Here is a 23,590-nt window from a genome sequence, read left to right as displayed (position 1 = left end):
TCGTTAGACACGCATTTCTGAAGAAGTATATTAAAATATTCAAAACATCGAATTCTATTACATTAGATCAATATCACTTGAAGTGAATATTAATTTTAAGTTTCTTTTTATAATATTTAATAATGAAATTTAATAATAAACGGGCGAAACAGGCGAAATTTGATCTGGACGCCTATTGGCGCCAACAGTACCAGGAAGCCAACATGTGTCGGGCGCCAACAGTAGTCAAAGGGTTAAGCTTTGGAAACGCTCGCCGTTTCTTCGTTATTTGACGGTGGCATCGCCGCGGCGGTGACGCCTTCCTTTTTTACAATGCACGCTTCTTTATCGCATTCCAAGCTTGCGATCCGCCGGAGAGATCAAAAAATTTCGTTGACGAGTAAAACTTGGTTGCCCGCGGATAATGTCGCTTTCCCCATTCCAACGAGACCAAAAACACGGATCCGCGATTTTTCGGCGCCGTTTTATGCTGGACTGCATCAAGAGTGTCCGGCGTGCAGGCGAATATCCGATTTCGACGCTTCCCGAAATGCGAGGAAAAAATTAGACGAAATTCGAAACGCTGCGACTTCGTTAAAAAAGATCGCACGGGGACGGGGCTTGGCGCGTTTCGAAGGGTAATATACGCGCTTTTAAAGCGCGGGATTTATCTCCTCGCGGTATTTTTTTATTCTTCATTCTCGCAGGTCAAAGTAAAACTTGTGATTCACCAAAGATTCTTCGCCTTTACGGTCGTCCGAGTCGTCCAACGAATTTTTTCCCGTAAAACCAGGATAACAGTTTTCAAAAGCAAAGTCTTAGCTTTCCAACGAGCACCTCTGCACGGCTGTACGATTTTTTCCCACCGTTTTATGGCAATTTGAATGGGTGTAACGTTAACAGCGTTAAACTGCCCCTAAAATTCGTGGTAAAAATTCAACAAAAATTCGAAGCTCTGTAACTTTGCCAAAAAAAATCGTAGCACGATGTACACGGGCTCATTTTAAAGCTTGAAATCTACGCTTTGAAAACCGTGTAAGCGCTGTAGCAAAAAAAATTGTACGCGATCGCGCGCGAGCAGAGAAGCCGAGGTATATCCCGTGCGATTCTTTCTTCGGAATCTGGAGCGCGCTCGCAGCGAATAGGGCCGTCAGTAAATTTGGTCGCAGATTATCAATTAATTTCGACATTCTGATGCCGCGGGTGCAATTTGACACGGCGATCGTTCATTACTATCGAATCAAATCGCTAGCCCAATTGAATATCGCGTCGCCGAAATCGCTTTTGTCTAAACACGGTCGAGCGACGCGCGACGCAACAAACACGGCTCGAGCTGCCACGATCGAACGAACGCGCGACCATTTCGCCGCGTTCCGTCGCGGCGTTAAACGCGCTGAAAGCTCGTCGAACGCCGGGCTATCTGCCGGCGGCGATCGAAAATCGCGCGCGGCTGAATCGGAAACGTTCCGCCGTCGTCGCGGCGAACAGAGAGTTCTGTAATCGCGGCGGCGACGCGGGAACGCGAGCGGAACCGAGGAGTAGCAAGCGGAGCGCGCGTCGAGTCGCCGCGAAGCGGTTGAGGCGTCCGTAAATGAGGCGGCGGGGAAAAGTAGGCGAGTCGAGGGTCCGCTGCGAGCGAATATTAGCCGTGTCAACCAACGATCGTCGAGTTTTCACGCGTCGGCATCGGCCCGTGATAACCCGGCGCTCCGTAGCAGCTCCGCACTCTTTGGACGCTATCTCCGATTAAAAAGGATTCCGCAGCCGGCGCTGAGAATGGCCATTGTTGCGGATCCAGCCGTATATTCCGCCAGATATTGCGTAGAAATCCGAGGAGGCGTTACAAGCGCTGGACAGTGCGGAAATATTTATTATTAAAATAATTCATTAAAGTAATTTTCCTTGTTCGTTGGCATTGGGGAAAGACGTTAAAAAAGAGAGGATATTAAAAAATAGAGATAATGAATTCTATGCAAATATTCTCATGCCCCAAAGCCGATCTAAAATAAAATGTATAGACATGGATGTTTGATCGGATCGCGAACGTCGTGGTACTTGGCACGGCGCAGGGAACAGTTTTACCGGGGCCGCGAACGGCAGGGTAGTGTTTCAGCCGTAATCGTTATCTCTGTTAACGCAGGCGGAGAGCGGCGTTAGGTTAGCATCCGGCGGAATAGTCGACGGAATCGACGGTCGGGTCCGGTGAAAGATAATATTAACGATAGAAATTAAGCGGACTAAAAGCATCGAAGCCAACCGTGGAAAAGTCTCTGGGATATTTTCCGTGGACCGGGTGTCTTCCGGCTGGTTCCGGGGGCTGTTCCCCCTTCTCTCTCTCTCTCCCTCTCTCTCTCCCTCTCTAGCTCGCTCGCTCTCTGTTCTCGTCGGTGCCGCGGCTGGCAAAGAAAATCAGAGCTCTTCCGACGGGAAGTAGCCTTTGGCAGTGGACCGGCAGGCAACGCGGAACGCTGAAAGCCACTCGAGAAAAAGAACGTTCCGTTTCAATGGCCCGGAGCGTCTTGTATTTCTGATAACGTGCAGGGTACGTGCGCCGGGCAGCGTTGCGCCCGGAAAACGTTGCCGCCCGCGAACAAGGGCTGAATGAGGAGGAACGGGGGCGCGAGCAAGAAAGTCCCTTCGCCGGAGGCGCGCCATTAACTTTACTGCGAAAGGATATCGTTGAGAGGCTTGCCGCAGAGTCTGCCGCCGCTCCACCTCCTCCTCCTCCTCCTCCTCCTCCTCCTCCTCCTCCACCGGCGGGGGAACTTCAACGATATCACGAAACAGCGAAGTCCGTCGAGCGTTTCGACACGTGTATCTTCGAGTTCGTTGCAGCGACGCATCCGGCGGACGGACGGCAGCGGGGGAGGGGGGCGGGGGGGCGGGGGCGAGGCCGCGGAGGGAACAACGAACTACCGGCGCGGCGGCCGTCTCCGAAGCGTACCGGAGAGGGGCGTAATCTATAGCCGTGGAACAATAGCAACTCGAGCCACCGAGAGCAACTTGCCAGGGCTGAGAAGAGCGTTCGGTGACCTATACCTTCTCTCCTCGATCTCGATAAGACCCAGGAAACTGGGTTCCCTCGCGAGGCGACGTCGCGCGACGCCCGCGACGCGACGCGACGCGCGTTCCGCCGTCCGACCAGACGCGAACGAATAGTCCCGGCCGCCCGCAACTTTCGATTCGTCGTTAACGATAGTTACCGCGCCGGTACGCTACGCGGGCACCTCTCGCCGTGCAACGCTTTCCCGGAAACTCTATAAACTCGAGCAATATCTGCGCCGCCGGATTGATCCCCGCTAAGTTGCCGCGGCGAGCGCGAGGATCTTTTAGCTCTCGGCCGTGCGCCGGGGTTACCACGGCAACTAGAAACTTTTCCCTCTAACCGCCGGTACACTAATCAATCTGACCGGGGGCATGCCCCGGTCCGGCAACAATACCGCGACCGGAAACGATACACGAAACGGCCAGAGAAAAGATTTACGTGTTCCGATGCCTTGTTTCTCTGTTTTCCCTTTCTTTTTCACGATACCCCCCATCCCTCTTTTTCACTGTCTCTGATCCTCGCTCGCTCTCTCTCTCTCTCTCTCTATCCCTCTCTCTTCTACTCTTCCTCCCTCTCAGCCTCGATTCCACAGTTTCTTCAGCGAAAGTACATTTTGCAGACCGAGTTCGCGAGCACGTAAGAAGAAAGTTGTCGGGAACTGGCGGCGAGGCAACCCTCTCCCGTTGGTTCGAGGACGCTTTTCAATCGCCGATAAAACCCGGGGCGGAACGGGTTTCAGCCTGGGCTCAGCGCTCGAGTCCGTGAACGACGGTGAATGAGGCCGGGCGACGAGCAGGCAATCGGAGGCAAGGTGGCCGAGAAAGGGCGAGCCAGAAAAATATGGTACACGAGGGCACGGGTCTATGGCACGACGCGGGATTCAGCGTATCGAGGTGGCTGATGATCATAATACACGGGTACCGGGTCACCACTCTCGTCCTATCAATCCTGCTGAACGTGCTGGTGCGAACCGGTGAGTACAACCGAGCCTTCGGGGCTCTCCTCGCTCTAACGGGCTGCAAATTGATTTTTTTTCTTGCTCTTTCGGTCGATGGCGCGTCCTCGGTCCACCGACGGTACAGATCAATTGCGAAATTTCGTGGCGCGGCCGGGGCAGCGCTGCCGAGCTTTGTAGATGCATTCGGTGGACGTCCTAGAACGAAGTCATTAATTGCGGCGATACGAGGGTCCATTGGTCCGCTAAAAAGGGACGACTCGTACCGCTGGGACCATTCTCGTTCGCGAAATATTTGTAGTGGTCTTCGAACCGGACGTTCGCCTTTACTCGAATCGTTTCGAGTAGATATTTAGATATTTCGAGTAGAATTCCATTTGGTTGCTAATTTAACATTCGAATAATTCTCCATTCACGTTCCAAACAATTTTTCCACAATTTTTGAACACGGAACAATGAGTCTACCAAATATGACGATACAATACCCAACAGATTTTTCATAAAAAATTGCTAAACTTGAATATTAGCCCGCGAGACCAGCAAAGCGTTCACCAAAAAGCTAAAATTCGAAGCTCTGTATTTTGGAAAAAAACTGATCTCGCTTATCAGCAAAAATTTGAGCACATTGTCCGAACCCTGTTAAATAAGCCTACGAAATTCGGCGACCCGGCGCTCTGCATTTATCTCGGGGAAAAAAATGCGCAAATATTCGCTCTCAATCAGAGGCTCGAATCCGCGTTTTTCGTATTCTTTTCCCTGAGCGTAGGACGATGAGGAACAGTTTTGTTTGCGTTCCGTTGCTCGAATAGAACGCGGAACGCCGCGGGCAGAACGATCTCTCGAGAGACGAGGACAGCGCGAGCGGCATCGTAATCGCCGCTTTGTCGAACGTAACGCGTCTATAGGCTTGTCGTTAAGGGTCGAACGTCTTGGATCAGTTTTATAGGCGACCTCCAGGACACCGAGGCACCGGGATCCCCTTTTACTGGCCTGGCCGGTGCTTAATGATACCGTCGCTTCGACTTCAATCAGCCGTAAAGAGTTTAAGGCGCAGTAATCCAGCTGGAGCCTCGCGGAACGGACGTACTACGGACTCATCGATATTCTACGAGTAGACGCTCGCTGATGTCCCTCGGATGCGTCCCGGCTAACGCGTGCCGCTGAAAAGAGAGAGAGAGAGAGAGACTATCTCAGAAATTTCATTTATTTACACGATCGATCTCCGTCGGGTTTGCTCGGATCAACCTCGGCAAACCAAAGACTGCACACGGACGTATTCGATTCTAGCTCCTCGATGGTCCGTTCCTAGGAAAACCTCGGAACTTCGCCTATCATTTTGTCGCAATCTTAGCCGCGGCTCAAACCGGATATAAAGCGAATCTAAACTTTGCGTCGAGCATACATGTTCCCGACTCCTTGAGCGCGCGTGTACAGTCCCCGGTGTCGTCCCGCAAATTTTCATTAAAATACTGGAGGTTGGAGCTTCCAGAGTTCAACTAGCGTCGCGGAGAATCTTAATTCGACCAGGTGTTTTTCGCTATCCGCGATTCTCGCGTCATCCAATTCGGCGGAAGGTAGTCGTCTCTCGATTCCATTATGCCAGCGGTGCCTGACTCAACACGTACGCTAAATCGTAGACCTAATTCTGTTCGACCAACTTCGTACCCGGCCTCGCTTGCACGCGGGGCTTAACTTCGAAGGCAAATACTGATCTTTGTTCAGTATTTTCCGCCATGGAAGCTGCATTAACGAAGTTGACCGGCTTTAGCCGGTCAACAGTGTGACGTCGAGAGAGAGAGAGAGAGAGAGAGAGAGAGAGAGGCAAGTTTTCCACATGGTAATGGTTATTAGCTTCGAGTAATGTTCCCGGTGGGAGCCGCGCGGGGAAATAACCTTTTGTTGGTCGCACAAAGTGTTCTTTCAGCGTACTCGCAAAAGAAAGGCCTTCTTTGTATTCAGATCGCCCTTACAATCCATAATGCTTACGGAAATTTCCGTGGCGCAGGTTCCGCGAGGTAGCTCAAAAATCGATAGGAAACAGTTTTATTAGCTCGACGCTCTTTAAAGGCAGTTCCTTTTCATTGACGTTTCCTTTTACCGTGGCAAAAGTTCCTCAAATTGGATGACTTTCCATTCGGAGGAATCGCAGCTCGCTTCTCTCTCTCTCTCTCTCTCTCTCCCGTCTTCTCACGCTCTCTTGCTCTCTCGCATTCTGACCAGATGAATATTAATTTCTTGATCGCCGGCATGTTGTAGAAGTTAGCAGCTTAGAGGGATAGTCGTGAACTTAGGCGACGATGACGCCCGTAATAAATCGCTTTATCAATCGGATGCAACTTTAACCGGGCGGAGGCTCTTTAAACCGTTGAATAATTGACACGGCTTCGTAAAAGTTCACGGAACGGGGGGGGGGGGGGGCCGTCTTCGTGCGACAAACCGGATGCTTGCCGTGCATTATCGATCATTTTCCCGGAGACCCCCGGCCCTTGGGAGCAAGCGTCGGACCAACGATGAAATTCACCGGAAGCAATAACGACGCCGAAACAGTCTGAATTAACTATAAAGTTCTTAATGTAGCCATTTAACGTGCTAATGCGGTCCCGCCGAGTTTCGTCTCTGTTTCTCGGTTTAAGTAGTTTTCCCACCTTTTCGATCTTTAGCCCCGGCACTCCGTTCCCCCACCTCCTCCTCCTCTTCCCAGTATTTCATTAACACCGTTCCCCCTTGTTCGCCTTTAATACCCGGCCCGTACAATTTTTCACGGCACGCCGAGCATCGGGGCTCTTCCACCCCCGGCCCCGGCCCCGGGAACGCTCGTTCCTGCTGACGTCAAAAATTTTCGCGACCGAGGCAGTCCAATTAACCCCCGGGAAAACGCGTGTCACCGCCGATACCTTAACGCGCTCGCCTCGATTTAATCAGAAATCTCTGCTTCCGGGCGTTTGGTGTCGTCGATCGCGAATTCGAACTTTACTATATCTTTGAGAATTTTGCAGGCATTTTTAAATGGTGATAATTTCTTCGTTTCAGAAACTTACTATATCTTTGAGAATTTTGCAGGCATTTTTAAACGGAGATAATTTCTTCGTTTCCGAAACTTTTCCAAATGCGCACTATTCTCGGGACAAATATAATTCCTTCATCACCGACGAAGGCTCGATTTCAAAGGTTTCCGCTCGCTATTTCGTCGTTCGAGAACTCTGTGCGCTATAATAATTCGATTCCCGTTTTCACGCGGCGGGAAAGCATCGGTTCCCGTCGGACGCACCCAATTTTGCAATTTATCGGCGAACTTTCCCAATGTACGGCGGATAATTATCCGGCCGTATTGTTTCCGAATAGCGTGGACAGAGAAGAAACAGAGGAAAAGAGAGAGAGAAAGAGAAAGAGAGAGAATACGACGCAAGATATTCGAAACTTTTTCCGTTTGCGCAACGCGACGGTTCTTTGACGCGCGATTGTTAACCGTAATTTTAATCCGCGGCTCGCTGCGCTCCCGCGGCCTGTAATTTCGCTGGCAATTCGTTCATCCGCCTTTCAAGTATTACAAAGTGCGGCTCGTTTCCCATGCAAATCGAAAAAGAAACGTCCGCGAATTTCACGGCGGCGCACGGCACATCCGGCCCGGTTCCACCGCCACGCCGGAGCTGTTAATCTGCAATTAAACTGGCCCACGCTTGTAAATTACGCGCAAATATATATTCACGTACAAATATATACATGTACAAATATATATATATGTTTCGAATGGGCCGTGGCCGTTCGCGCGATTATAATATTTGCGACGAGCGCGCAAAATAGCCGGCTCGATGTCGATTAACAGGGGACTCTTGACGGCCGACCATTATTGCCATCGAATTACCGTTTCACCGCGCCGAAATTGCACCTGAAACTCAATAATTTCGAGTGGCATACTTTAACGAGAGCATTATGAATGGCTGCGGGACCCGTCGAACACGAGTAGACACTTTTCATAACGAGACACACTTCCCGCTTCAAACGGGAGCCCCCGCGCGCGGGCTCGATCTTATTTCACGACCCGATAAGCCTGAAAGGGTCCCGCTTAACAGGGCTTTTCTATATTCTTCGCCGATACATTACGTCGCGGGGAAAAATCGTGTTAAGAGCCGGGGACCTGGTTTTCGAGACGGGGAACGCGCGCGGGCCCCCGCCGATATGCGTTTCGATCGGATTCCTCGGGATTTGAAATGTTTAGCCGATTCTCATGCGCCGTGGAACGTCTTCCGCCGTTTCTACAACCGGGTGCCGATCGATCGGCAGACTTTTCGGATCCGAAGAAAGGGGAAATTATGTGCATACGTTAGCCTACGCCGTTCCGAAGGGATTGCATTGATAAATCGACGGGTGCCTACCTCTTTCTCTCTCTCTCTCTCTCTCTTGTTCGCGTAAAATGAACGAGAGAGGGAGTCGTTCCGCTGAGTGTTTACAATTAGGCGAGAGATTATGGGAGCAGTCGAGTTCGCGTTCTCGACCGCGCAAAACGCTCGAAATTCAGCGGAAAGTTAATCTTTAGTTTGTTTCCGGTCCGCCGTCTCGAAACCGGATTACAGTCGATTCAATTTGGCGCGCGCGCGCGCCAAGTATGTATTCCGCGGGAACGAAGATTTGCATAAAGATTTGCAGCTAAGTCGGCGCCGTGTGCAAAATGTTCGTATAAACGCAACATAATTGGCAGGCTGGCAGCAGTCGAAGGCCTCCTCCTATGCGCGCCGAGTCTCACGAATTCTCATTAGCCGCCACCCGCAAACCTCGAGTTCGCTCGGTAAAGCTACACCATCATTACGACCGCACCCTATACAAGGTGTTCGCGAAATCGTGCCGCGCTGATGCTGGCCCGCGGAACCCGTTTGGTAAAACCGTGGCGGAAAACGTTGAATCCGGTCTCATTCACGCGACTTCCCCCTCCCACATTTTCGCAGGAGATTCGCCAGGAAAACATCTGCGCGTTGCCGGCCCCTCGCATTTAACGCGGCCGTTTGTTTGCTTAATTAATGCGAAACGCGAAATGAACATCCAATTAAGGATAAAGAATTATAACCACGGATGAGCTGTAATTCGAAATTAGTGGCATTCAATTATCTCGGCCGGGAGTACCTCGTTAAAACCGCCGGCGTTCTTTCCGTAATTTCGCGGCGGCGGCGGCGGCGGTGCTCCTCTGTTTTAAAAAATTATTATCACGTGACCTTCTCCACGGCAAAAGATCGTGTGGAAAACGCGCGACCGTGCGGCGCTGGTACGTGGAAGGTTTAAAAATAGAGGTCCACTTTTAGGTGAATTGACACGAATTTGCGCAAGAAGGTTGAAGTAAGTAGAAAAGGTCAGCCGTGGTCAGACGTCTTTGCGACACGGTGCCGAGCGGTGATATCACTGCGACGAGTATATCGGCGCTCGATTATCCGGGCCGGCACACGATACACCGCCCCGTTACCGAACAGACTCTGCGAACACGTTTACGCCCCCGGCCGTCGTTGTTTAAACAAATTTTCCCCTCGCGATAGAATTCAATAGAACTTTATCTCGCCGACGCGATACGCTCAAAAATCGTATTAAATTCCATCGAACTGGATAGCCCGCATTGCGGTACTTTCCGAACAATTTTTACAATCTATAAACGCGGACTTTAATTAACAGCGGCGACGACAGTGGCGCGCGCTGGCCAGGCGTAATCGAGAAAATGTTTATAGGCCATGGGGAAACCCGGCGGTGATCACACGGGCAGAGGCGTTGGTTAATACCGTAAGCGTGATTATTAATTATTTTTGTTACGACGCGGAGCGAATTTTGTTACGGTACGCCTCGGTGTATCCGCGTTCGACGCGCTCGCACGAAAATTTATTTAAAGAGAGCCGACTGCTCGTTCCGCCGTGTATTAACGATGCATTACAAGAGCCCGCGGGTCGTTACGAATTAGCCGGACAACGCGTTCAATCGTCGCCCCCGCCCCCTCTTTTCCGAGAGTTTTACTTGGGCCGAGGCAACTAATAACGGTGACGGGGCCGCGATGGGGCTCTTTGCAATGCAAACGAAACGGCCGGGTCGGCGTAAATAAAATTTGCCACGTGTGCCCGTGCATAAATCATGTTTGCAGTTTAATGCACTGGCCGATGCGCAACGGTAAATATTTCGGGCGTTAGACCGCCCGCGCGCGCATGGACACCCGCGTAACAAACTGCGCCCCCGTATGAGTACAATATAACATTTAAGCGCGGTAATAAAGCACGCCGGGTGCCGCGCGCGTTCCGTGCGCGGCCTGAAATCTCGTTTCGCATAACTTTGCCGCGCGCGCGCGCCCAGACCCGCCAGGTGTTACTTCTGCTTATCTTACGCATTGATTTGTTTCCCCCGGACAGGCTTAACGGGTCGGATGCGCCTCGTTAATTCCCCGCGTTCCCGTCTTGCGACAGGCAACGAAGCGACGCGCGGCGCTGTCTTTCGAAAAGCTTTGGCGGAAACGCAAGTTACGAATTTACAGGAAACAGTGGCCAGTTACTGTGACCCAACCTAATCATCGCAAGAACAATTACCGAACCTTTTTTAGTAATTTTCAAGTTAAAATTAAACTCGCGAGCGTCGCGAAAACGGTCGCGACTTTTCGAGAACGAATTCGCGAGATTGTATAGCTCGCATGCTTAGAAAAGAATGCTTTAGAAAATACCGGACGTGTTCGGTGAAATAGCGAACGCTGTTAACAGAGGCACGGTAATTGGCTCGTCTCCGTCCTATTCGTCGAAACTGAAAGAATCCGGTGGGGGAAATATTAAAGGACAAAATGCTGCGATGTAATCGATACCGCCCACCGAAATAGTATCTCTGTTTGAAAAGGCTTCATTCCCGGGGCTTACGTGTAGAGGAGACATCGCCGGATCAATGAAGTAGAATGTCCCGGCGCAACAAGCGGACGCATTAAGTAGATTGAGTCCTGATCGTGCCCCGGGAACAGAAGCTCACAGACACACAGGTCCACGGTCCCCGCGCCTGTACGCGGGTCGCGAGCATTGTCTCGTCGCGTCCGTTTACATACCGCCGGAATTTTATTCGGAAAACACCGATCATTACCGAGCTCGCGAGCTCGTAAGCGCGCCGTGGGCTTTCACGCGTCCACGAATTCCCAAGGTCTTTCGAACCATATTAAAAGCTCCATGCCTTTTAGTATTACTGCCGAGCCATTCGCGGCATTAATGCGGGAAAACGATGTTTTGCTACGGCTAATACGGGACCCGTAATTGTGCATAATCGGGACGCTGTCCGGATCCGCGAGAACGGGAACGAAAATTATTTTTCAATTTTCTCCGGTGCCCCTTCAAGTAATTGGGGACGCTCGAAAACCGGCTGCCATTTTCAATCGGCGATAGTGCAATTACAACGTGATACGGTACACGGGCAATGCAAAGGCGACGGACGAGAGCCGATGGTCCTGATAAATACGAAAGGCACTTGAATTAAAACATCCCCGGGGCATTTCAATAAGTATTTCTCCCTTCGAAATTGAGGCGAACCCGGGGCGAGAGTCTATTGCATTTTTCGTAATTGAAGGCAGTAAAGCGCAAAGCGAAGTTCTGTTATGCTTGGAGCTTAAGGGAATAGGAAAATGTAAATTTGCATAAACCAGTACTTTTAGTACAAAGTCTTTTCGCGGAACTGTTATCCTTATTCTATAGGAACGACGGGGGCGGATGGAACGTTTCCCTGTACAATCGACGCACTCGAGGAATAATAAAATGAATATTGCATAAAATACGATTTTAGATGCTGCGAGGGAGAAATCTGACGGCGAAGGGTCTCGGCCCCCGTAGGATGCCGAGGAGGCAGTGAAAGTAGGTTAAGTTCCCATGTGGCTCTCCACCGTGTAGGGTCACCGAGTCAAAATTCTGTTTTTCCCCGAGTGCTCGATGCCGTCGTCACCGTTGCCGTCGCGGCTCGAGGCCAAAGCCCGAGTTTATCGAGTGTCGAACGCGCGATCGGCTCGCCCGGGACTACGCGCGAATGAAATCCCGTTTAGATTATGCGCTCGCAAGGACCGCGCCGCGGATTTAACCGCTATTTTATAGGCGGCAGCCATTTCGAAAATCAGGCTTACCGTGGAAAAGAATCCATCGGCGACCTGGATAGCTCAATTCGTTAGAGTAGTTGCTCTGCAAACAAAAGACTCGGTCCGACAATCGGATCGACCAAATCTCTCTCTCTCTCTCTCTCTGTTTCTCCTGCGCTTTCTTTTTCTTTCTCCATCCCTTCCGTTCTCTATCCCTCCCTCTCTCTCTCTCTCTCTCTCTCTCCCTCGGTACAGAGATTTGTAAGAATTTATTGGGCACGTCTAGCCCACGTTGCTGCGAATCTTTCGAAGACGGTTGAATCGAATTCGTCGAATCCTCTTCCTCCGTGTCCTCACTCCACCGCAATCAATTTTATATTAGCCTCTTTAGTAACTCGTTTCGCCCTGGTTTTCAACCTGCTGTACAAAGCACGTTTCAACCAGTTACCTCTAACAAACTTCGTGGATCTGTTTGATGGACGGTTCGAGAAAATTCGTTTAAAATCGCTTGACAATCTTCTCGAAATTATACCGTACCGTCGCGTTTTATTTTAGAGTTACCAAGGATTAGTTGTAACCAGAACGAAACGAGGGTGAATTTCGAGCAGATTTTAGATCAGCTTCGAGACTGTTGCAAATTAAGTTAGAATTACATTAAATTAGGGTACATTAACCATTTTAAGTGGAAATCGAAGATATTTGTTTAGTCTTGCGGTGTTGCCATTTTATATAATTTAATTTAAACAGTTAACAGCTCTTAATAATTTTCTAAATATAAATAAATATGGTAAAAGTTATTTTGAAACGTGACATGATCATTTTTAGCGGCGCCTTAGAGTCGTCACTCGACCGCAAAGGGTTAAATATAAGCTCGATGAAATCTGAATTATCGTTAGACTCTCAACGAGTCTTGAAAACTTTAAGTCAAATTGGAGCCAAGATTGATTTGACAGAAATTCGATACTAATTAGGCACAAATCAGATCCAGCTCGAGTTTAAATTCACGCAAACTATGAGGCAGTTCTACTACATTTGTATCACCTCCGCGTTACATGAAAAGTAGACGTCATAAATCAGGCCGAGTTCGCGTCGATAAAATCCGGAACAAATCACGGCTGAGCCAAATTTCGAACGGGTTTAATCAGTGCGTAAATCACGAGCAGATCAGACTTCGATAGCCCCGCGGATTAATTATCAAGTGTGCGGGTGCTCGGTGCTACGCTGGAACAACCGCGCGCACTAGAATTTCGCAGGGAACGACTGAATTGCCGGGCACCGCGGAAGCAACGCATCGGTGGCAAAGAGTTCTCGCATCGCGGCGCGAGCGACTCCGTAGCTAATTAAAGATGCGCGCGGGTATTCCGAAGTAATCTAAACGGCGGAGCATGTAATTCCGGCGCGTTCTCACGGCGAATTGGCTGGTTATGCCGCGCGCTATCAAGCCGCGTCGTCAACTAGTTGATATCGTCGGGATTTACCGCGCGCGCGCGCCCCGGTGTCCCCGAACATCGATGTAACCGAATTTAATTTATCCGACGCGGGGGGGCGACGCCCGCGGAGTCGCTTGTTCAATTTCGCGGCATAGGGCGGGGCGGGGAGGGAACGTATCACTCATGCAAATTTCAGACAGGGCTCCGGGAACCGGCGCTTTATCCTACGACGCGCGGCGATTTCCATGGGTGGCGCGCGACACGTGGGCTAACAAAACATCCAAGCACGAATTCAATAACCGAGAAGATGCGTTTATAATTTATCCTGCTTCCACGTCGCGGTCGCGTCGAGAGCTAGGGTTACCGTCGGTCGGCTGCCCGTCGACGGACGCGCGCGCGGCGCAGCGTTCATGCAATTTATCGGGTCGCGTGCTGGCAAAAAGCGTGACGGGCTCGTTAAGAAAAAGGAAGGAGACGGCGCGATGTGCGGCGTGCCGGCGCGGGGGGCGAAAGGGGGGAGAGAGCGGGAACGGCGAGCGGGGGAAAAAAAAAAGGAAGGAAGCGGCGAGCAAAGTAAACTAGGCGGGAACACGGTTGAATACAGCTTTTAGCGTTACACGAGTACACGGCGAGGGGGATGGTCGAAAAAGGAAGGAGAGGATCGCGGCCGGCACTCTGCTGCGTCAACGGGAGTTCATCAGTCCGTCCGCTAAATATACTTAGCGGGAAGACGGCGAGGGCGCGGCGGCGGAGGCCCGCGACCGATCCGCGCGCGGTTCTCCGCGCGGACCAGGCCGCTCGGCGCGGGCATAAGCGTTTTGTTTGCCCACGGTATTTCGCCCGGCCGAAAAATAGTTTACACAGAGCCAGGTGGACGCGCGTGCGAAACCCAGCGGAATGCGGCGCGTTCAGTAAATTTCGCGGGCGTCCACCCTCTGTCTTGAGGCGAGCCTCCTCCGCGCGAATGGCAGCGGCACGTGTTCCTAACTCACGGGACTTATTAAACGCGGCGGAAACGCCGCTCGCCGGCCCGCATCAAAGAACAATTTATATTTACGCGCGCTTCATACGTTTCATTCAGCCTGGGCCGTGAATAGAAATTGTTCCGCGCGGACGTTCCCGGTGCCAGAGCGTCGCTTTTACACGATCATTTGCGGACCGCGGACAGGTGTTCCGCTGGTTATTCGGAACGCTTTTGCGAACTCTCCGTCCAGCTCTTCGGAGTAATTTAATTCCATTCTCTTGGTAGAGCCACCGGGGAGTTCGCGTTCGCTCGAGAGGAACGGCTTCCGCGGATCCTTTTTTTTCTCTCTCTCCCTCTCTCTCTCTCTTTCTAACTCGCGGAACTTGGCGATACGTTTCAATGAAACTTCGCGGTTTTGTTTGCATATGCCTCGACGATGCTCTCGAATTTTTCTGAGTCAGTAGTTCCAGAACTGTGTTAATTATTCGGAGAGGAGGAGGGCCGGCCGTTCTCCAGGGGATTACTTCGAGAAGCTTCCGAACGTGCTACTTCACTTTGGGAATTGTTTTCCAACGAAGTCCGATGACGTATTTAAATGAAACTTTGTAAACCTGTTTACCTGTGTTCGGTGCGCGTTCCTGAATTTTTGCAAGCTGATATTAGGGGGAGAGAGCCGGGCTAGTTATTCGCCGAGGAGGCGAGCTCTCTCTCTCTTGGGACGGCTTCGCGAAACTCGCTTTCAGAGTATTCGCGTTTCGTTGTCAAGAGAGCGCTACCGAATTTTTCCTCGTTATCTTAACCAGTTCGCTGCTGCAGCCTGTTTGAAAAATTTGTAAGCTGTTCTAATTACACGTACGACTTTTTCCATATATTCTTAAAGTATAACAATTAATAAAAACATATCAATCAGTCAGATATTTTCGACGAGAATACTCGTCGCAAAGAAAATGCCAACGTTTTCCATTGAAAATATCTCCCGTCGAAAATGACTAACGGGTTAATTGAAATCCTCGCTTCGGAATTCCCATTCGGGGAATTCCCATTGAAAAAAAAAGCGGCGAAGTCCCGGGCGGCGCGTGATATTGCTGTTCCGCTGTGAATCGCGAATTCTTAACGGCAAAGTCGTTTCAATGGCCGCGCCGTCGGGGATCGATCACGGCCGGCAAAGGGGGGGGGGGGGGGGGGGGGGGGGGGGGTTAAGCATTTCCTGGAACTGCCGCGATCGTCTGCCGTAAACCGGGTCCGTAATAAACGGGGAGAGTAGTTATTAGAACAATGTTATCGGAGAACAAAGCCAGATTAGTTCTTGGGTCATTCGGTCGACCGAAGTAACTCGTATTGCAGCGGCGCAGGCGACTGAACACGATACTCTTGCGCGAGGGGGGAAACGTTGCAGCGGCCCGTATCGATAATCCCGGTGTGTCCGAGGTAAAAGTTCGATTCCCGTTGCCGGAAGTATCGTGTCGCGCGTGGAAACCGTCCGGATCCGGCGTCCGGGTATCGGCGTGGAAGGAAGAAGCGAGAGGGGCCCGCAAACGTAACGTATGGACCGTCGTTCGGGAGATATTTCACGGGAGGTTAGCGTTCGACGAGGCTAATATAAAGCAGAACGAGTTGATCGTGACGCGTTCCTCACGGAAGTCTCGGCGGGACGCTTCTTCTATTCCATCAAGGAGCGATTTTCCCGCGCGGGCTGCATGGGGAATAAATTCGGCGGCTGAAGCTAGGGGAGAACGCAGAAAAGAGTAGGAGAAAGAAAGAGAGAGAGAGAGAGAGAGAGAGAGAGAAAGAGAGAAAGAGGGAGGTCGAAGTTATGGTAAAACAAACGGGCCAGAGCTCTCGCGGTGTTTTATTTCCACTTTGGCGAGCATTGAGGCAAAGTTCGTAGTTAAATTGCTCCGAAAGACGCTCGCCGCATGGGGAGTTTAGGAATATTGCAGTTCCTTAAGCCCGGGAGTATCTCATTTTCCAAGTTTTCAGCAATAACGACACCTCGGGCTCGTTATTTTTCGAGGCCGGCCTTCGCCGAGATAATGCCTCTCTCTCTCTCTCTCTCTCTCTCTCCCATCGCTGCGGAACGAGGATCGATTTCCTTTCGATGCGCCATCGATCTGGATAAGCGACTCAAGTGCCTGGAAAGCCTTAGCCGAACTACTGACCGAACGCTCGACCGGTTCATTCTAGCAGTGGCACGGCTCCTCGAACCGTTCAACGGCGCTGTTCGGATTAACCCGAACATCCGCTTGCATTATTTCCCCGTGTTGCGATCCCACGCAGGAGGGGCTCCGAATCGCGATTACCAGCCGGAGCTATGCAAACACGGTTAAACAGCCGCAAACCGGGGTCCGAATACAATCTGCGCGTCACATGCAAATGCAAACAGTTAATTTCGTGCAGCCGGATATCTGGAAATCCCGAAGGAACGCGCGCCCTGTTACCCCTGCAACATTAGAGACGACGTTTTGACGGCGAACACGAGCAAACACCCTCGAACATGGATTTTTCGACGGGTCGGTGTCTCGTGCATAACTCGACTATTGCTCGGTAACTTGTGTGCGAAGGTGCTACAATTATGTATCCCTATACATCGTTACAGGAGGCAGTCGATGCAATCAAACAATGCCAAACTGGGCCTCGCGAGGCTATTCACGATGTACAAACTATTAGTTGCAATCAATCGATATTCAGGCACAATACTCCGAGGCATTGTCATGATATATAGCAATAAGAATGAACAGTCCAAGTTGCTCAAACTCCGTCAAAGAACCACAAATGTCTCAGTTTGCAATAAGGCTTTTGCAAAGTAACACTCGCGAATTAAAAGCCAAGATATCTCTCAGACAACTTTAACCCTTTGCACTATAACAACGAGTCAGACTCGTGACGAATATTTCGTATAAGATAAAATGGATATAATTGCCAGTCGTTTCTATTAAATGGAAATAAAATTTGAATCTTCTGCTGCTAGAATCTGAAAATGAAAGTAAACGAAGGCAGTCGTGAAACAAAAATTCTCTTCTTTCATGAAGCACATTATTAACGACGGAAAGGTGCTAGTGAACGCAGTTCTAAAAGAAATCGTAGCACAAGGGGTTAAAGGCGTAAGGCTTTCAAAATTCAAATAAACGTCACCAAGATTCTCAAGTATCAATTAAAAAAGTTTCGCCACCGATTTCGCCGTCGCAAGCATACCAAAAGCAGTCGACGAAATCCGACGGAGTGTCAGCCATTGCCGGCAAATCGGAACACAGGTTTTACCAAGGGATACTTGTCCGCCTGGTACGTCTCGTTTCCAGCATCGTCAAACATCCAGCGATATAATAGTCATCGGGAGTTGCCCGGGCGACAATAGAGCAATGCGGGACAAGCGTTCCGGGATTAGCCGCGATCAGCCATTTCGCCGGGTTTCCCGCCGGCAAGTTAAAAAGTTAAATCGGCCAGGAAATTTGAATTTCAAGCTACATATTTAACCGAGGGGGGCGGAGGGCGGAGGGGAGGGGTAGCGCCAGCGAGGACGTCGACGGCCCTCGAGCATTTCAATGCCTCCCCGGTGCTGCGGCGATTACGGGCCGTGGGAGGGGGAGGGGGCGAGCATCAAACTTTTAATTCGCGGAATGGCTTACGGAGCCGCGATCGCGGAGAGCGATTCCGGGAACAATCGAATGTTTGCCGACCGCGGCTCGTCGAAATCAGCTTCGGCGTACGGGGAGCTTTATTTGCTGAATGGCAAAGCTCCGCGGGACTGTCACTCCCCCCTCTCTCTCTCTCTCTCTTCTTCGCGTCCGTCCCTTTAAAACACCGGCTCGATAAAGAAGTCAGGAAGAGAGCTGGGGGGAAAAAACGGGAAGATCAGCGGAAGAAACGAAATTTCTGCGAGTCGAGGGAATTCTTTACTTTGCCACGAATTACTCTATCTTTCTCTGTCTTTTGCTCCCTTTCCCTTGCTCTCTCTCTTTTTCTTTCTCTTTGGCTGCCTTTCTCTTTTCTTCCTTTTCTCTTCGTCTCTCTCTCTCTCTCTCTCTCATTTTCCCTCTATCTCTTTCCTTTTCCGAGATCTCGTATACGTTTCGTAGCAACGCCCCGGCCTCGTTTAAGTTCTTATTATTTTAATAGAAATTCTTGGCACGGTCTCGTTCGAAAATAATGAAACTTCCCCGGATACCGTTTACAAGTTTCCCTATTTGTTTTTGCCGTGGCGCGTCGGTGGTGCGCTCCTCTCCACTCTCTCTCTCTCTCATCCTCTCTCTTTCCCCTATCTTTCTCTGGCCGCGTTGTTTCATCCGTGTGTACACACCTGACAGCGTTCGCAGGAGCAGAGATACGGAAGTTCGCGGAATAATTCCGCGGCCGGTAAATTCGATGGTCTCCATTGAATAATGCCGCATCGCTTCCCGACCGCGACCGGAATAGCCGGTCTCGCTGTATTCGTTAAACATTTTATTACGATCGTTCTCTTGCTCCGCCGTGTTCGACTCCGCGATCTCTTTCTTCCCCCCCTCTCTCACTCTTTCTCTCTTTTCTTTTTCCCCCGGTCCGTCTTGTCCCGGACAACTTTTACCGTGCACGGCGTAGAAAGTTTCATGGAAATGCGGGCGCGACTTCCAACCCGGGCGCGCGGCCGGTCGGTCGGTCGACAGAGACTTTTTTAACGGTGACCCGACCACGGGCGGTCCGCCGGAACTTTTTCAACATTTAGCCGGGCCGCGACGACTTTATGCGCATATCAGGGTCCCACGCCACCTGGACGAGCACGCGAGATCCCGACAGCCGCGGACGTGAATTCAAATGGCACGCATAATTACAGTCGACCGCCGTGATCCCGCGGATTTTCGCGCCGATCGGCGCACGGCGCCGCTATTGTTAAATATTAATTTCCGCGGCGGTGGAAAGGTGCCGAAAGTTCGACCTCTTGAAAATCTGGGACACGCGCGACGACGGCGGCGCCGATTTAATTTTCGTTTGATCTCGGCGCTTAACGACGCCGCGGCCGCGCTTTTGTTCGGAATTTTCGGGCGTCGTTCGCTCGAGAATTTTTAATATCGCGTTGTTATTATGTAGATTTTCAACGGCGGGGCTCTCGAACGCTTTGCAAATACAGTTTTGAGGGTGAACGCCGTTGCGCGGGAAGGCGTTGCGCGCGCGGCCCCCCTCCCCCCCCCCGCCTCGGGGCTGTTCGAAATCCGACCCAGAAACTCCGGGCTAATGCTTGGGCCATGCTAGATTTAATGTGCATTAAACCAACGATAACAACACCTACGCGCGCGGCGCGTTAAAAATAAAGTTTCGAAGCTCTTTGCGAAAGCGTTGCGCGACCGCGGCGAAGTTGCGCGCGGAATTGTTTTCGGTCGCGAAACTGGAGTAGAGGTGCCGTGTAGTCGAGCAGGTAGAATTCGTGCGAGCCCGGAATGTCTGCCAAGTAGAACGTGGACGACTTGAGGTCGGACCAGTTGAACGGTAATAGCTTATGGTCGCGCAAATGGAATTCCGAATGCCTATTTATGAACGGGGGAGACGAATGGGTCTGTTTGCGGCATGACTGGCGAAGCTGGGGCGGGTCCTACGATCGGACACGTTGTATCCTCGTCGAGTGTGATCAGACAAATGGAGTGGGAGGTGACCGCGGCCGAGCAAATGGAATATTGGTGTAGACCGCGACTTCGGTAGGTGATGCGGAAAGAATTTATGTCCTGGCAAGTGGTACAAGAATGGTCTACACGGTCAGACAAATGGAGCCACGGCGGTCCGCGATCTCGCAAATGGGACACCAGGCACCAATTGACAAACTAATGGAATACCGGCGCGCGGTCTACAATTTAAGTAAGTAGTATGGGAATACGATGCAGCCTGGCCAGTGGTATAGCCGTGTTTCTACGGTCATCCGAACGCAATAGGATCTACCTAAGGTCGAACAAACGGGATAAGATCCATCCGCGTCGAGTCCAGCAGACTATCGATCCGATCGAAGACACGTGCAAGCAACGTAGACATAATTTATCGGCCGTCGAATGGAATAAGAACGATCATAAGGTCGGACGAATTAAATCTCAACCGAGAGACCGTGCAACGCGGAGGTACATTGACGTCAGCGAAGAGAAACGTAACTCAAATCCACGGTTGAAAAAGCGGAACACAAATATTTTATAACGAGGCAAGTGGAATGGAAACTATGTATATTCTGACAAATGGCGCAGGAAATACAAATCGTCGGACAATGGGTATATAGGCCAGAGTTGGTTCGTGGTCAGACAAGTAGAATATGTATTACCCTAAGCCAGACAAGTGGAACCTAGACGTTCTGTGATCAAACAAGTAGGATATGAATAATTTATATTCTCGTAGAACCTGGGCTTGCGATCAAACAGTGGAAATATGGAGATTTGTAATTAAGCAAGTAGAATAGGGCGGGCTGCGATCAGACGCGCGATCCAAGGTAATTATGTGGCTACGCAAGTAATACGGGATAGTATATGCTCGGGCAAAAAGGAACAGATAACACCTGTGATTTAATCCGGTGGAGTCGCTGCATCCTCTAATCGGACAACGCGAATGCATTCGATTCGCGGCAATAAAAACAGCACTTTGGCGGTTTCAAAAGGTATCGAACTTTGCCATTCGATATAAACGGAGACCCTTTATTTAATTAAATGACGGTTCAACGTGGGTATTAATCAGAGACTCGGTGTTGCTTTAAACTCTAAATTAAAGAGAAGGCGACGGTGCAATGCGTGCAATTGAGACAATTTCTGTCAATTTTTGCGAAAACGTATCGAATTATGCAAATGTTCTCTAAAGCCATGCATTATTCGGGGAATCAGTACGGCAGTTTGGGATGCATCCATGGTCACCCTTGCTCGCCGACCTCCTCCTGCTTGATTTACAACCGGGCGCCAGGGCTGCGAGGGGATGGGGGACGAAACTAACCGGTGTACGCGCCGGAGGAGCAACGGGCGAGGCAATCTAATTAATGTATACACACCGGAAAGTTTCTCCGCAATCTCCCGTGGCCATCTTTTCGGTTAATATACTCGTCGCCGGTTTGCGCGCGAGCCGTGAAATGCCTACGCGCGGAAATCCCGCGGTCTTTCCCGGGGCGCGATGAAATTTTCCCGTGACGGGTGCTAGAGATAGCCGTGCCCCGCGGCTAAACGACTCGATGGCCTTGCACGCTCCCATTGGAAACGAGCCTTGACCACCGCCGCGCGGCGACCGGTTCGTGACGAAACACGCAACGCCGGGAGAGCCCGTCAAATTAATTTATTCGCGCCGGGGTTGGCTAGAGCTCGATCCGGACAACTCCCGACGACCGAGGATTATGGGAGACCCGCGGGTCCACAGCGCGACGTGTTCATGGTAATGCCTCGACAGGCAAATTCTAGGAACCGCGAACTTTACTTTACGCCCCCTTCCCTTCTCCCCCCTTCCTCCTTCGCTAATATCGCGTTCACGGGGTTCACGGTTGCGTGGACACGCCGCGGTGATCTGTAAACCAATCAGCTGCGAACTCGCCCATTCAGAGAAATAATTCCATATTTCCCAGACGGAGGAGAGGTAGCCGAGGGACAGAGCCGTGCACCGACGTAATTCAAATCGATCACCGCGTCCACGAATATTCGGGACCACGTCCGAGGAAAATTGTGCCGCTCGGACAACGCGGTGTCGCCGCTCGCGCGTGTGTTATGTTACACCGTCTCTTAATTTAGATTTCGACCGCGGTCCATTTAGACGTGTAGTAATTGCATCGTGTATAGTATAGAGTCCACGAAATGTATCTTCGACCGACTTAATTGTTAATATTTATTTCACGGAATTTAGTCATTTATTTTACGGAATTTTATTCAAAAATAAAAGCGTCATAAGACGAAATAAAATATATAAAATATTAATGATTAAGGATTAAATGGAAATGCATGATGCGATTGTTTCCGATTGACGTATACGTCTACGAAATGTATCTTTCACTGCCTTAATTATTAATATTTATTTTACGGAATTTTATTCAAAAATAAAAGCGTCGTAAGACGAAATAAAATATATAAAATTATAATGATTAAAGATTAAATGGAAATGCATGACGCGGTTGTTTCTGGTTGACGTATACGTCTACGAAATGTATCTTTCACTGCCTTAATTATTAATATTTATTTTACGGAATTTTATTCGAAAATAAAAGCAACGTAAAATTTAATAAAATATATAAAATATTAATGATTAAAGATTAAATGGAAATGCATGACGCGGTTGTTTCCGGTTGACGTATACGTCGAGCTGAGATCCTCGATGCTTCTTACGAATCGCCGGCACTCGATCAAAGAATTTATTCAGCGATAGGAACGCGTCTCAGAGACGTTTGACGGTGAATCGCGTCCTCGACCCGACGTATTTCACCCTCGACCCTGTACCGTGGATAGGGACTGGAACAAGCATAGCGAGCCCCGGGAACACTCTTCGTATATTTAAGGGCTCGAAGGGTCACAATTCACAGCCGGGATCCTTTTTTCCCCATTGAGCCGCCCAGGACCCCGGGAGCAAGCGGAACGAATAAAAGACGAAACGGAGTCGCGGATTCAAAGAGCCGATCCTCTTTCCGGTGAAAAGAATTTCTCGAGTTTTCATCGTTTTCGCAGGATTATCGAAACGGCCCTTAAAATAGAGAGGCGAACTTGTAACTTGTTTCCTCGTGCACGGGATCGAACGCCGAGATATATATATATATATATTTTTTTAACATCGTCCCCGTTTATTCGCCATCCGATTAACAAGACAAATAAATAAATAAATCTTTCCAGTTGGATATATAAAAAGACGATTGTACTATCATTGCAAAAAAGTGTTCGAACACCGGTTAAAACGCGAAATAATATTACTCAAACTGGACTTTAATTTCTCTATTGGAGCGACGCAATAAAAATAAAAACCTTCTGTTTTTCAATCTTTTTTTATCGTAACGCGCAGCGAGGATTTAATAAATGCCCTTTTTTAATCCTCCGTAACTTGTATACATGCTAAAAATTTCATCGAAATCGATCGACGTTGCAGCGATTCGAAAACGATTAAAGACCATGAAAGTTGCAGTACTTTAACAGGGACCTCGATTGAAAAAAAAGGAACGATCTTTGCATCTTTCACACGACTGCGGGTCGATCGGTCCTGCGAAGCGATTTTCATC

At 50.1% G+C, this 23,590-nt stretch overlaps 1 protein-coding gene across 1 annotated transcript in view; it reads left to right on the top strand.

Moving 5' to 3' along the window:
* Nucleotides 1-3,850: 3,850 nt before the first annotated feature.
* The window catches only part of LOC144467615 (lachesin), a 60,188-nt gene continuing 40,448 nt past the window's right edge, over nt 3,851-23,590 (top strand). Inside the window, exon 1 of the mRNA XM_078176502.1 lies at nt 3,851-3,998. Coding sequence (XP_078032628.1) covers nt 3,866-3,998 — 133 coding nt within the window. The 5' untranslated portion in view covers nt 3,851-3,865. The remainder of the gene's footprint in view (nt 3,999-23,590) is intronic.

This window comes from Augochlora pura, chromosome 3, assembly GCF_028453695.1.
Source record: "Augochlora pura isolate Apur16 chromosome 3, APUR_v2.2.1, whole genome shotgun sequence".
Lineage (NCBI taxonomy): Eukaryota > Metazoa > Arthropoda > Insecta > Hymenoptera > Halictidae > Augochlora > Augochlora pura.
This window is presented reverse-complemented; position numbering and strand designations above follow the sequence as displayed.